The 13,552-nt window shown below is 42.4% G+C and overlaps 1 protein-coding gene across 1 annotated transcript in view; it reads right to left on the bottom strand.

Moving 5' to 3' along the window:
- Nucleotides 1-13,552, bottom strand: part of LOC108875425 (neural-cadherin) — a 78,705-nt gene that overhangs the window by 23,950 nt on the left and 41,203 nt on the right. The window contains exons 12-21 of the mRNA XM_018664373.2: nucleotides 11,914-12,081; nucleotides 10,328-10,577; nucleotides 9,653-9,780; nucleotides 9,056-9,242; nucleotides 7,343-7,486; nucleotides 5,662-5,945; nucleotides 3,521-5,129; nucleotides 2,658-2,751; nucleotides 1,622-1,806; nucleotides 400-629 (exon numbers count right to left, since the gene is read on the bottom strand). Coding sequence (XP_018519889.1) covers nucleotides 400-629; nucleotides 1,622-1,806; nucleotides 2,658-2,751; nucleotides 3,521-5,129; nucleotides 5,662-5,945; nucleotides 7,343-7,486; nucleotides 9,056-9,242; nucleotides 9,653-9,780; nucleotides 10,328-10,577; nucleotides 11,914-12,081 — 3,279 coding nt within the window. The remainder of the gene's footprint in view (nucleotides 1-399; nucleotides 630-1,621; nucleotides 1,807-2,657; nucleotides 2,752-3,520; nucleotides 5,130-5,661; nucleotides 5,946-7,342; nucleotides 7,487-9,055; nucleotides 9,243-9,652; nucleotides 9,781-10,327; nucleotides 10,578-11,913; nucleotides 12,082-13,552) is intronic.

Below are 13,552 nucleotides of genomic sequence, written 5' to 3'. Positions count from 1 at the left end.
GGTACACAGTGATATACATTTGGAGGGGGAAAATGACCTCACAAGCAATGCAAGAGGAGGAAGGTAAGGCCTAATTTACATAAATGCTTTCAATATGCCATAATTGCTTGTTTTTAAAGGAGCAAGGAATAGAGTTAAGCATGAGGGACGAATCACAATGATGCACAATCAAAACATGGGAGAAAGACAGAACGCTACAAAAAGAGGGAAGACAAAGACAACAAATGAATGGGGAAGACAAAGAGACATGACAGGGCCAGGCAGTAAACAGACAGAAAGTTGGTGTGAAAATAAAAGGGCAGATAAAAAGCCCTGTTATCTCTTCCCCTCAAGCTCCCAGGTGTATCACTTGATATATGAGCATTGATCTCTATCTATCAGACACGATGGTATATGTACCTTCTTTTTATGTGCGGCGAGGACAGCGTGCAGTTTCTCTGGTCGCAGGTAGCCATTATCAGTTAGCACATAAAAATGAATGTCCACTGTTTTCTCCTCTCTGTCTGCTATGCTGAAAATGTTGATACTCCCCGGCCTGACGGACAGGGTTTCTGACAGGAAGTCCCAGAACGTCTCCAGCCGACTCTTCCCCTCGACGTGAGAGTCGATAAAATCTCTCGCTGTAATGCCTTCAGGAGACAAAGGGAGTGGGGGTTGATGCAATAAGAACTACTGACTCGTCAATGACAACTACAGAGTTGATCAAAGTCTACCGAGTTCCTGATTCCATTAGCTCAAGAGGTAGCCTGACATCTCCCACTATTGATCCATTTCCTCTCTGAATCATCCATAAGGTGAATGAGTCGTGATGCAGTCAAGTAAAAATCGTTTATTTCTTCGCTGAAATAAACTTAGGGGTCTTGAAGGACTGCCTTGTACAAAATATTTTAATGACCGGAAAATCAATCACATTTGTGGTGCCACCTTCCAATAATATCTTGGAGAATGTGGGCAGTCATCTTTAATCTCCAAAAATGATAATGACTTGGAGTCAGAGGCATCCATAATAGCCTTCGACTCTGTTCGCCAAATGGCTTTTTAAATGTCAAGGACTTTACCTGACACTTCCAAATTGACCTTTATAACTCTGATTTGCTCTGAGAGACTGACAGAAAAATGAAGACTCTAACATAAACTTCAGAGTGTTGAAGAAGAAGAAGAAGAAGAAGAAGGAAACTATTACCAACAAGCTCTGTGAATAGTTGCTTTACAATGCTTGGAAATGCTAAATAATGCAAGTATTAAAATTTCTCTTGACAGCCTATTATTTCATTGCTAACTGGATTGACAACCTGATAATCATTCATTGAAAAGTACCAATTTATTCATGCCTGTGGCCTGTCTCTTTCAACATCAGCTTCAAAAAGGAATTTAACAACAACAGCGGCAACAAAGAGCAAGCTTTCTATTTTGTGGAGGATGACTGAGACAGGGAATCCAATTGAATAAACAATTACACTCATTTTTTTGACTTATAGTTCCGGGGGTCTTGTCAAGAACTAACAGGTAAACTGAATCACAGCCAACACTCATCCTCATGCACAACTTCAGGCACCCAGTGATTCAAAATTAATACAGTTATTATGCCATCCAGGTGGGTCAGTGTTTCTGCTAACATTACCTGCCAAACGCAGCGAGCCGGACGACTGGATGGCCTTTTCCTCTAGCTCCCTGACATGAACTCTGACACCGGACATCACATCGGGCCACACCCCATCAGACACCCCGACCCTCAACCAGTAGCTGCCTGCTGGAGCGTTCTGTCGGACAGTCAGCACTCCTGAGCTCTGGTTCAAGCTGAAGTATCTGAGAAAAGCAGAGGAGCTGTTGAGTAGGAGAGGACGGCTTCAGTGGAAGATGAGAGAAAGAAAAAAAAAGACAAGTGGCTTCTTTTGTGTTTGAGCTCTTTTTCAGAGAAAAAAATGCCTGACAGATGGCAGACAGACAAGTAGAGAATTGGTCAGCTGTAGCTGGGTTTCTTCCAGCAGGAAGTGAATGCGAATTCATTTTCAAAACACAGAAAAGTAACAAAAATACAGAAAAACAAAAACCGCCAAGAAGAAAAAGAAGAAATAAAAAAAAAACAAATAAATTCTTCTGGCCCCAAAATACCTCCTAAAAGAGCTTGATAGTTGTCATGGTAACTGTCAGAATTTATTATATGAATAAAACAAATATGTAGCTGGTATTTCTTATCTGATCTTGAGGGTGTGAATACTGAATAGCTGCACAAGGTCCGTGATGGAGCCAGACCATGCTTGTACAGGTTGTTTCATCTCGGGAGCATCATACAGGTGGATCGAGATTGCTTAGTTTGTTTCCGTCTGATTGCATTTTCCAGAATGGCAATCACTGTTGACGGCTATGATTAAAGTCTCTTTGGAAAGTGTAGCTTATATTAGAGGCCAGGGAATTGGATCTAAGATGAGGGGAAGTACCTGTTACGCATGTTTCAGGTCAAGTGATATCACTGAAACAAGCCTTGTTAGAGAAATACAGCCTCAACGCTGAGTCCACATCCTCTTTATTTTTTCAAATTCTACACTGCTGGCAGTTCATCTGGTCCTGTATTGCTTTAGTGCTTGTTCTTGTGCTGCACATTTGGAGATCAGCATGTTTTCAGAAAAAATTATACGCATTTAACAATGAGCTCTTACTTGGCTGCGCTTGTCTCCAGAGTGTAGGTCTTGTTGTCCCAGTCATCAGGATCTGGGGCATACACCTTCCCCAGTGCTGCATTTTCCATCCTTCCTGCTCAAGGTAAACACATTCACACACACACACATGCACGCACACACACACACACACACACACACACACACACACACACATTGATTCCGTCTGGACAGAATCTGCTGATGCCAACACTTATCTTTTCGTCCCTCTCTTCTCCTTATCTTGCATTCTTGTGTTCTGTTCTACTTATTATGCTCATAACTGTGGAGCCCCACTGCTGGAATGAATAGGCTCTCAGTGCTCCACTTCAGAGAGCGTGGAGCTTAAGGAAGCGGGGCTATCTCAGTATGGATTATGTTATTATCGACCTGCAGTGCCAGAGTACTGCAGCTGGGTAAACAATGGCAGCCTGGATGAGTCACGGCGCTCCTGTTTTCCACAATTACCAAAACTGCCATGTAGCTAAGAGTGTGATCAAAACACTAACAAGCCAACATACCTAACCAACTTACCTGGAGGGTAAAGACGCTACAAGACATCATCATCCTTATCATTATGTGATGTTCAGATGAGCTTTAGGCATTGGGTTGGTGGGGGAAGAATGTGCTGAGGGCTTGGGAAAGGATTTGACAACGATATTACCATAACAAAACACTGTTGGAATGTAAAGGGAAGAGCGCAATTATGAATTCCAGACTACACCGAGCAGGTATAGGAGTGAAAACTTTTCCCTTCAGCTGTAGCCTCAGTTTCCCCTCTTCACTCAAGCTCTGCCTGCGGAGCAAAGCTCTGTAGCGAAAACAAGGGGCAAAGAGAATGAAATGAGGGGAAGCGAGCAACTCACCCTTGCGGCTATGCACATAGACATCTTTCTCTCCTGCCTGATGGGCATTATCATTCTGGTCACCGATGGTGATTGTGAGGGTGTTTGTGGCTGTCATTGGCGGATTGCCGCTGTCAATCATAATCACTGGCAAGTGGAACTCACTCTGCCTCTCCCTGTCAAATCTCCGCAGGGCAGTGAGTGTGGCAGAGCTGTTCCCATGATCCTGTAGGTGGAAGTCAACAGAGTAACGTGAGGGCAGGGAGAGAAAGAAAGGAGGTCCATGCTCTGGGGAGTCTCTGTCCACAACGTGAAGCAAAGTTGAGCTCCTGTTGAGCCAGACCACTTGAGGTGCTGGACTGTTCTCCCACAGCACAGGAGTGTAGGCAGTCTCCAGCTCTGGCCCGTTGTCATTCATGTCTAGCAGAGGCAAGTGGACCGTGACACTGCCAGTCAGTGCCGGGGTACCCCGGTCTGTCGCCATGACGACCAGTTCATAACCTGCCACTGTCTCCCTATCCAGCGGCCTGGCAACTGTGACCACACCAGCTCGGCTGACTGTAAAATGTCCATATGGGTCAGACTGGGGGAGAATGCTGTACAAAATGTCCCCATTCAGACCTGAGTCAGAGTCAGTGGCCACGACCTGAATGACACTGGTGCTTACAGTTATGTCCTCGGGCACAGGAGAGAGCAGGTGGGAGCTCGGGGCAAACACAGGGGCATTATCGTTCTCATCCTCCACTTGGACCAGACAGTGGATGAGGCTAGAGAAGTCGGAGTCCTCTACCTTAACAGTAAGATTAAACCGTTGCTTCCCTGGTTTCTCAAAGTCCAGCTTCTGCTTCAGTCGCAGAGTGCCCGTCTGGTCCAGTCTGTGGCTGACCATGTAGAATTGCTGCTCTGGGTCTCCAGCCACCACACTGAAGGTCAGCTGTCCATATGTGCCAGCATCAGGGTCCACAGCGCTCAACTCCAGAACAGCGGCATCTTCATTAGTGCTCTCTGGCACACGAGCACCACACCAGTCCTCTCTAAACTTTGGAACATGGTCGTTGATGTCTGTTACGACTATAGTGGCAGTGGCTGTACCTGTCATACCCCCACCATCCCGGGCCTCCACTACAAGCCGGTGGGTGTCAGCAAACTCCCGGTCCAGACCCTCTGCAGCTACAGATATGGTGCCAGTGCTGGAATCGATAGTGAAGAGGTCTGCACTGTTTGCGTTGCGTGCATTCTCAGTAATCCTGTAGGTGAGGATTGCGTTCTGACCTACAGCTGCGTCATCAAGGTCTACCGCCGTCATTTCCACAACAAATGCTCCAGGGGGGGAGTTCTCTGCCACGCTACTGTGGCAATTATCAGGGGCACAGGAGAAGGTGGGGGCATTGTCATTGATGTCCCACACGTTAATAATAACGTCTGTAAAGCCAGTTAGCCCCTCTCCCTCTTCGTCCGTTGCCATGACAACAAAGCGCCAGACAGCACGCTCTTCTCGATCCATGGTGCGCTGGGCATACATCTCCCCCGTGATGTCATTGATCATGAAGTGTGACTCGGCCCCTTGGCCATGAATGGAATACCGTATGGCACCTTGGTCTGCATCCTTGTCTGGATCAGTAGCTGTCACCTACAGAGATAAATACAACTTCTTAAGAAAATGGATATTCATTCATCCAGTCAAACCCAAATTACTGCCTCTTCTTATCTCTTTTCAGCTGTCACCCGGGTCTCCTTTGTTTTTGGATTTTGTTCGACAGCCCATTTAAGCGTTTGCACTTTGTCCTGACCATCTAAATTAAAGCAATGAGCTCTGATCAGGCGTGTTTCTCACATATGGCATCTCGGTCTGACAGTTTTACTGCAGAATTTCTTCACACAAACTCCATCATTGCTGTCTCTCCAACTTACTGCCAAATAATTCTATAATGTTTCAAATCACATTAGTGTATAAACAACAAAAGACTAACAGCGGAGTCACTGAAATAACATGTTACATTTAAGATATTCTACCCAATACCTAGCCATTACATACAGCTACATGTAGAGAAATTTTGAGAAACTGAGTGATTTAAAAAAGAGATTTCTAAGGATAATTGCAGTCATTACTGAAATAACTGCAGTGGAAAACCTCTTAGCTCTTAATCATTTCAGCCTCTCACCTGCAGTACAAACACAGGTGACCCATCAAGTTCCTCTGTGACAGATCCATAGTACTCATTCATGGAGAACACTGGTGCCTCGTCATTCTTATTAACCACAGTAACCACCACGGCTGCATAGTCTTCCCACTTCCCATCAGAGGCAAGGACCAGCAGCTTGTATCTTTTCTGCTGCTCATAGTCCAGTGGCTGCGCAATAAAGATGGTCCCCACCTCTGGCTCGATGTCAAAAACACCACCTTTGTTGCCAGATGTTATCTGGTAGCGCAGCTTGGCATTGGCCCCTGTGGCGAGAATTACAGAATGCATGAATGTGAAATACCAGACTCTGATTCTGAAAATAAACAGTTTTATGATAAGGTTATATACATACACATAAGTGTAGCACCATGCTGAATACTGCTATATTGCCCCCTTTTCTTACTTTTAGCAGAAGCACTGTAATACTGGCAACAACAAAAGGGCATAACCACAGGGGTATTACACCTCATTTCCTCTGAGACCTGAGCATTAGTGGGTTTTCATGTATCCCTTTCTTGTTTTGATTACTTAATTAAATGGAAACTTTGTACCTCGTCTCCTCGGCTTTAATCAGATACTAATTAAAAAGAGTGCCGAAAAAGTAAAAGGGAGCATGAGAGTGAAAAGCAGCATAACGCACTCTGATAGTGCCCTCAAGGGAATGATTTTGAGGCCTGAGAGAGGGTGGAGGGATGTAGTTTTGTAAAGAGGAAGTCAATATCTCAACTCATCTACTGTGTCTCCATGGAGACCATCCAGTCTACTGGTTTAACACTGGAATAGATAAGATAATCTCCTGGAATGTACAGTCTTCGCTTTCAATCATCCTGTTGGGTTAAAGTAGCTACAATCGCATGTAAATACACTAATCTGTACTATTAACACAACCCCAGCTGACAAAGTGCTCCCTGTCTCCCACAGAGATCTGGCAGGCTTACAGCAGCCAAGCCCAGGGTGGAGTTTTTAAACAAGACAGATTGAGCGGAGCCTCTCAGGCGCAAGTGCAACAGTATTGTAACTTTAATGTTGGGGGTTGGTGTTATTCCACTGCTATTCATCATTAGTGCTGCAGCCCAGTCTAAGCCGCACCCCCGCTCGCCATAAATACTTGATTAACGGACCTAAACATGCCTGATAAAGGGATCTTAGGCTACTGCTGTACAGAGGATGAGCAACTGCTTTATTGCTTAAATCCCGCCCACCTACTGTGTGGGAGCGTGTCACTCTTTTTGGAACATATGTGCTACAGTGCATTACCAAGCACTCAAATGACTACTGCTAAATCTAGCACTCCGCATGATTTCAGCGGCATAATTTCAGCAGAGCTCAGGCCAGATTGGGAAAGACTGCCCACAGGGTCACTTTATACATACTGCTACAAATGCAGGCCATCTTGCCAAAATGTGCCTACTTGGCACTCTATCTGAAAGAAACGACTGATGACCGAGTCTGCCAAAATAATTCTGTTATTTCAAAAAAAAGGAGTCTGGTTAAAGATAAAGAAAAGTGCAGTCTGGAAAGTTCTGTGAAGTTCCAAAATGGCTCACAGAAACTTTCATATTGGCTCTGGTTGGGTGGCTTCTTTAACCTTTATTTCTAGGAAGTGGCATCAGTAAGATCTTCATGGGACCTCCTCAGTCTGCTGCTTCATCAAGCATACCTTCATCCTCATCATTAGCACTAACGGTGACAACAGCCAGGCCCACATCTGCATTCTCGTCAACACCGACTTCATACAGTCGCTGAGCAAAGACCGGTTTGTTGTCGTTGACGTCGCTGATGAAAACCCTCACATACGCTGTGTCTGCAAGAATGACAGAACAGCAGAAGATTAAACGATACAGCGCACAAACAAACACACGCGCACCCACACGCTTGTGCGCACACACACAAACACACACACACAGTTAGCCAAACATTGTATGTGTGTATTCTCCTTCCATCTGTTTATTGATTTTACAATTCATTGTCACTGTTTAGTGGGGAAGAGGCACTTAACCCGACGCAATGTGCCTCATTGACATGGAAATCAGACAAAACATTATTCACAAAGATGTGCTGTAAATTACATAAATTATTCATTTTGTCAAGAGTTTATTGTTTTAACAGGGGTAACTCTTTTCTACAGAAAGAATAACAGTAATGGGGCTAAACCTCTTCAACAAGCTGCTTTTTTGCAGAGGGTAGATAAAGAACCTCTCTACTGGGAAGGTTAAATATTTATAAGATGACAAGTGTTTGTGTCTTATCTGTGCCCTCCTCATTACACTGTTTATTTCTTTAGTTAGAAAGAGTAAATTATCTGCTCATAGAACACATGGGTGACATGTTAATTTGGAGTTGTTGCAGTAAGAGATGATGGTGGTGGAAGGTGGCCCTATTTCCTCAGTTTGTTTTTACATTTCCCTCCTCCTCTTGGTGTATCCCAGGGGTAACGCAGAGAGACAGGTAATGTTTGCAGAGGAGATGAGCCCTTCTGGATGCGGGAGATACGTAGCACAAGACACAGCTAAGGCTCATTGCAAATGCTAAGCAGCCCTGGCAACCCGAGAGAGAAAGCTTCGTTGCTCCAAAACATCACCCTTTACCCCTAATACCTGCTTGACAAACACTGGCGAAAGACCCACTTCTGAATACAAACGTCATATTACGTCACTCAAGATACAGACAGAGGTTTTATTTATGCCAAAATATCACAAAGAGAACAACGTAAACAAACAAAGGCTGTACTGGTTAAATATTGAATGATGAAAATTAAAAACAGGGAGAGAAAAAAAGAGTTGTTACAAAAAAGAGAGTGCTGAGAAATCTCTGAACTATTTTGACATGGAAGAGAGTGAGGCTGCCTGGTCATGGCAGTGGAATAAATCAAATTAAGATTCACTTTTCAAAGTCAATCCCAAGGTGTATATGAATCTAATGTAATGCCAGTGCAGTCTGTTTAAAACACAGTGCACAGAGGAGGCACTCCTCATAGCAGAGGTTTCAGTATTGCCCTGTAGGCTTATGGGTAAAGAACAATGCTGATTTTTATGAATAGGACATTTCACCAGGGCAGAGGCCACTTCAGAGTTAACTTATATAGTTTCCTAGAGTGTAACAACAGTGAAAAACTATTAGTATTACTATTTGTATGACTGAAAAGGTCAGGGATAAACTAAATCTGAAGTAAAAAATTACTGACTAAAACATTTAACATTTTGACTGTATAGTAATCACCCTATGACTGTCTTTAAGGAGTAGTTCTACATTTTGGGAAATATTCACAAAATGTCACACTTTAGATTTGATGAAATGAAGCAAAGTATACATTTGTGAGAGGTTTGGGCCAGATGAGAAATTCTGATGTCATTATTAAAATCCTCATTCTAACCTGAGTTTGGCTGTTTGTTTTTGCCAGGTCGTGCTGACTCCTGGCCATCCTCTGACTGAACCTCCAACAAATAGGAGCTGCGGGCTTCACGATCAAACACAGCTTCTGTGTAGATGATCCCAAGTTTTGGGTCAATGCGGAACAGATGGTGGTCGCCACTGCTGTCACTCAGCAGAGAGTAAGTGATCTGTGGAGCACAGGGAATTTGAATATTAAGTTACTACATTTTTTCGAGTTATAACCTGCAGAAATAGCAAAAAATAAAAGGCTTTGCTGCCTAAAATGTCTCTATCATATTCCCAGTCTGTCTTCTCATTAAAGGCAGAACCAGATCAATATACCAATATTGTCACAATCAGTCTCACAGCCACAATGGCACAGTTCACAATGCCACCTCAGTAACACTTTGACAACACTGAAACAAGAACTTCGGCACTTAAGGGATTGTGGTGCGATGTTACAACATGCTCCTTCTAGCGTAACAGGGATGGTTTAGCAAGGAAAAATCAGTCTGCAGAGGAGGCTGAAGAGACTTCTGTTAAATCCCCTCATTTTTCTGTACCTGCACAACATGAACACAAGTAGATAACCACAAACCTCTCCATTAAGGCCCAGGTCCTTGTCATGGGCAGACACTTGGAGAACCAAAGTCCCTATCTGGGCTCCTTCTGTTACTGAGGCCTCATATATGGAGGAGGTGAAAAATGGCACATTGTCATTGACATCTTTGGAGAGAGGAGAGATTTAGAGGCAAATAAAGATAATGTGTTAATTTCCAGATAATAATTAGGTAATAAATTCTCTAGTACCCAAACGTGTGCACATTTAAGTTTTAGGAGTTTGATTTTCAGGAAAACAAACAAAAAAATGAGTGTAACACTGTTTTACTGTAGCTGCTGACTTGAATACTGTGTGTTGTATGTTGGATCTGCACATGAACTCAACATTATACTTAATGGATAAAAGAAAATTCAACTGAACCTTTGGCAAAGGGCAATATGTTTGTCAGATCTCTGACATTTATCTTTAGTGTTGATATCTTACAATTAATTATATATGTTTTATTACCTTTGCAACGCACTGACATTTTGACAATTTAATTATCCAGCAGTGAATTATTACTTACTATGGTTAATTATATGCTATTTATAAATATAACATTTCAAAAGACATAATGACATATTGAAGAGTCAATTGACTGATTAAATCTGGCAATTTCAATTTCCTATCAAAGAACAAAGACAGTTAAAGTGAGAAAAGTATATATCTTGCCTGTAATATTGACATAAACTGTGGTGAATGCGGCAAGAGGAACTGCAGCCACGTTCTGTGCTCGGACCCGGAGAGAGAAAAAGGGTGTGGTCTCATAGTCCAATGGCTCGGACACCAGAATGGATGCAGAGCCATCTTCACGGTTGGGGGACAGGTAGAAACGAACAGGCATATTGGTTTCAGGGACCATCCCATCCTCCAGGTTGTAGGTCACCCTCGGGTCACCCAGCTGAGAGGTCGCCTTGATTGTCTGGATAGGATGAGAAGATAGATCATGATTTTTCTACAATCTGCAATCTCGGGTTATGTTGGGAAGGGCTACTGCCAAAAAGCAGAAAACAACCTTGAACAATGCTTATTCGCCTTCTTGTTGAGAGTGGAGATTAGGAGTATGAGTGTAGACTCTGTCAAATTCACCAGGCGGAGATACTAAAGGTATTATGTTAATAGTATCTGTGACTGATCTGTCCAATATTATATATTATGTGACTTAGGCTATATTAATGACCTCAATCTTTTGGCTCTAGCTTCATGCCTTAATACTAAAAGTGCTTGGAGCGGCTGACCCACCAAAAAGAAGGTTATTATTCTGTGCTTAAAGGAACCATTTCACATTTTGTGAATATGCTCTTTTGCTTTCTTGCAGAGCATTAGATGATGAGCTACAGCTGGGAGGCAATGAGCTTAGTTTAGCATGAAGTCTAGAAACAGGTGGAAACGGTTAGTCTGGCAAAACAAATGAGATACAACGTGTTAATTAGTGAGCTCTAGAGCTGCTGGTAGGCATATTTTTAAACTCTGGATATAGCCAAGCTAGCAGTTTCTCGCCACTTTAAGTCTGTATGCTGAGCTAAGATAACTGGCTTCAGGCTCCGTAACATCTAGACGTCAGAGTGGTATCAATCCTCTCATCCAAATCTTGACAAGAAAGCAAATAAGCGCATTTCCCAAAATCTCAAACTACTCTTTTAACAAGGATTCTCTTTTAGGTAGATCAGGTAACATTTATTCATATGTGACAGGCTACATTAGAGCTAGATCAGACAATATTTGTGGTTTGTAGTCTGAGAGAAGCACAGATTACGTCAAATTTTGATTATTGTGATGACTGATTATCTGAGTAAGAGACTGAGAAAGATGAGAGTCAAACCTGTTGTCTGAAATAACCTCTTATCTTGATGTGAATCCCTTTGTGGAGACCTTGGGGAAAAGAGGATTTTTGTGCTCTCCAGATTGACAGCTATATATTTTTCACATCAAAGGAGACATTTTGAGTGGATTTAATTAGCCTGGAGTCATGAAACTTGCTTAACACATACGATCCAGTGTCAGCTTTCTCCTACAGCATCAAACCAAAACACATTTACAGATTTTTCAGCACACTGACAAGATTTCAAAGGTGTATTCTGAGCACAAAGAGAACACACTGTCTGAATAATGCTGCACTAATCCAGGGGAGTAAGCAAACAAACATTCAGATGATTCAATTACAGCAATTCAAAATGGCAAGTGATAGAGTAACCAGCATAACAAATACGTCCTAATATAAACAGTGTACCTGCAATCAAAATGAAATGCACACGTACCACTATGGGTGTGTCCCTGGCAGTGTTCTCCGGGATGACAACACTGTAGCTCTCCTCTTCCCATTGTGGAGGCTGGTTCTTTACGTTGGTGATGGTGACTGCCAGCTCCACAGAAGTGTTTCGGTTTCCCCCGTCAGTTGCTATGATGTCTCGTGTAATGTAAGTCCTCTGTGGTCAAGAGTAAGAGTTCAAACTTCAGTTCAGATAATCATCATTTGTCAATTAATCGATTAATCAATTAGTTGACTGACAGAGGATTAATAAATATCTTTTCAATCAATCAACCATTTATCAAAATCTTCACGCAAAAGGCCGAGCATGTGAGGGTTTCTGCTTTTAAAATATGAGAGATTGCACTGCAGCAGTGGGCAGTGGGAGACTGGCCAGCAACAACAAATAGCAGCAATAACAACAAAATGTGTAGAGCTGGGTTTTTATATAAACCTCTCTGTTATGTGAATAGGCGTCTAGTTGACACTCTGAACAATCAGCTCATGATCAGCTGATTGGCGGTAATGACTTCATGTTCCTGCCTGAACATAAACTTGTTGTATGAACTCCATTGAGGACATCATTTAATTAGGCCAAGAAGAGCAGAAGCAGCAGTGTGAGTCTTACAAAAATTTATTAAGAAATAATTCAGGTTGCACAAAAGCTCCTCTACTTTTGCTATTGTGCTATAATTGAACCGCTAGGAAATAAAGGGGTAAATTTAACTGAGGAACTGTATTTCATCAAATGGACACTGCAGGGAAAGCTGAAATTTTCCTTAAGAGGTCATTAGAGTGTTTGATTCTGTTTATCTAAATTAGACAATATGTAACATCAACATTAACCTCACACCAGAATGAAGAAAAAAGCCCCCTAAAGTGCCTCTTTTTGCCCACATGAAGTAATTTTATTTTATTCTAACTACACACAGTAAAAGATAAGTCATAGTTGTACCACTTTGTTAATGAAAAATTGCTCAAATAAGTATTCAATTGTTAAGATGTAACATTTCACCCATAAACTGCATTATTCTGTCAATGCAAATCACAGCATAGTAACTCTATTATTGTGCTGCAGCAGCCAGATAAAAAGAAATCTCACTTAACTTCAGAATTACATTTTCTATTCCTGGGACAATCCAATTAGTATTTGTGAACAAGTACGACTCTTTTCCAAAGCTTGAAACCAGAATACAAAGATTATAATCTGTGATGTCCAGCAGCTGCTGTGGACCCCGCAGCAGCTCCTTTTACAATAAATGAATGACTGACTGACTTTGTTGTAACAACCAACCAAGGTACAAAATTAAATTTGCAGTAATAGTATCAGATCTGAACCAGTAAATATCCATAAAATATTCTGGATACAGGACACAGAACCTTTCCCGTCTTCTCCACTTAATTCTCCATGGGGCTGTGCTCACTGCACACTGTGTTGACTCTGCATGAGTTTGGCTCTGGTTGTACTGTCCTAGGAAATAAGAATATCTGCTGTTGTTCAATGGCCTATCACCTTCATATTCCACTGAAACGCCGCAAGTCAATTGGGAACTGTGCCGCACACTTTACTGTGAAGTGTGGTGTGAAAATTTTGCCTTAATACTTGTTCACTGTAATCAGAAACCGTGATGAGAAAATCAAAAAAGAAC

The sequence above is a fragment of the Lates calcarifer genome, linkage group LG10, assembly GCF_001640805.2.
Source record: "Lates calcarifer isolate ASB-BC8 linkage group LG10, TLL_Latcal_v3, whole genome shotgun sequence".
Classification (NCBI taxonomy): domain Eukaryota; kingdom Metazoa; phylum Chordata; class Actinopteri; family Centropomidae; genus Lates; species Lates calcarifer.
This window is presented reverse-complemented; position numbering and strand designations above follow the sequence as displayed.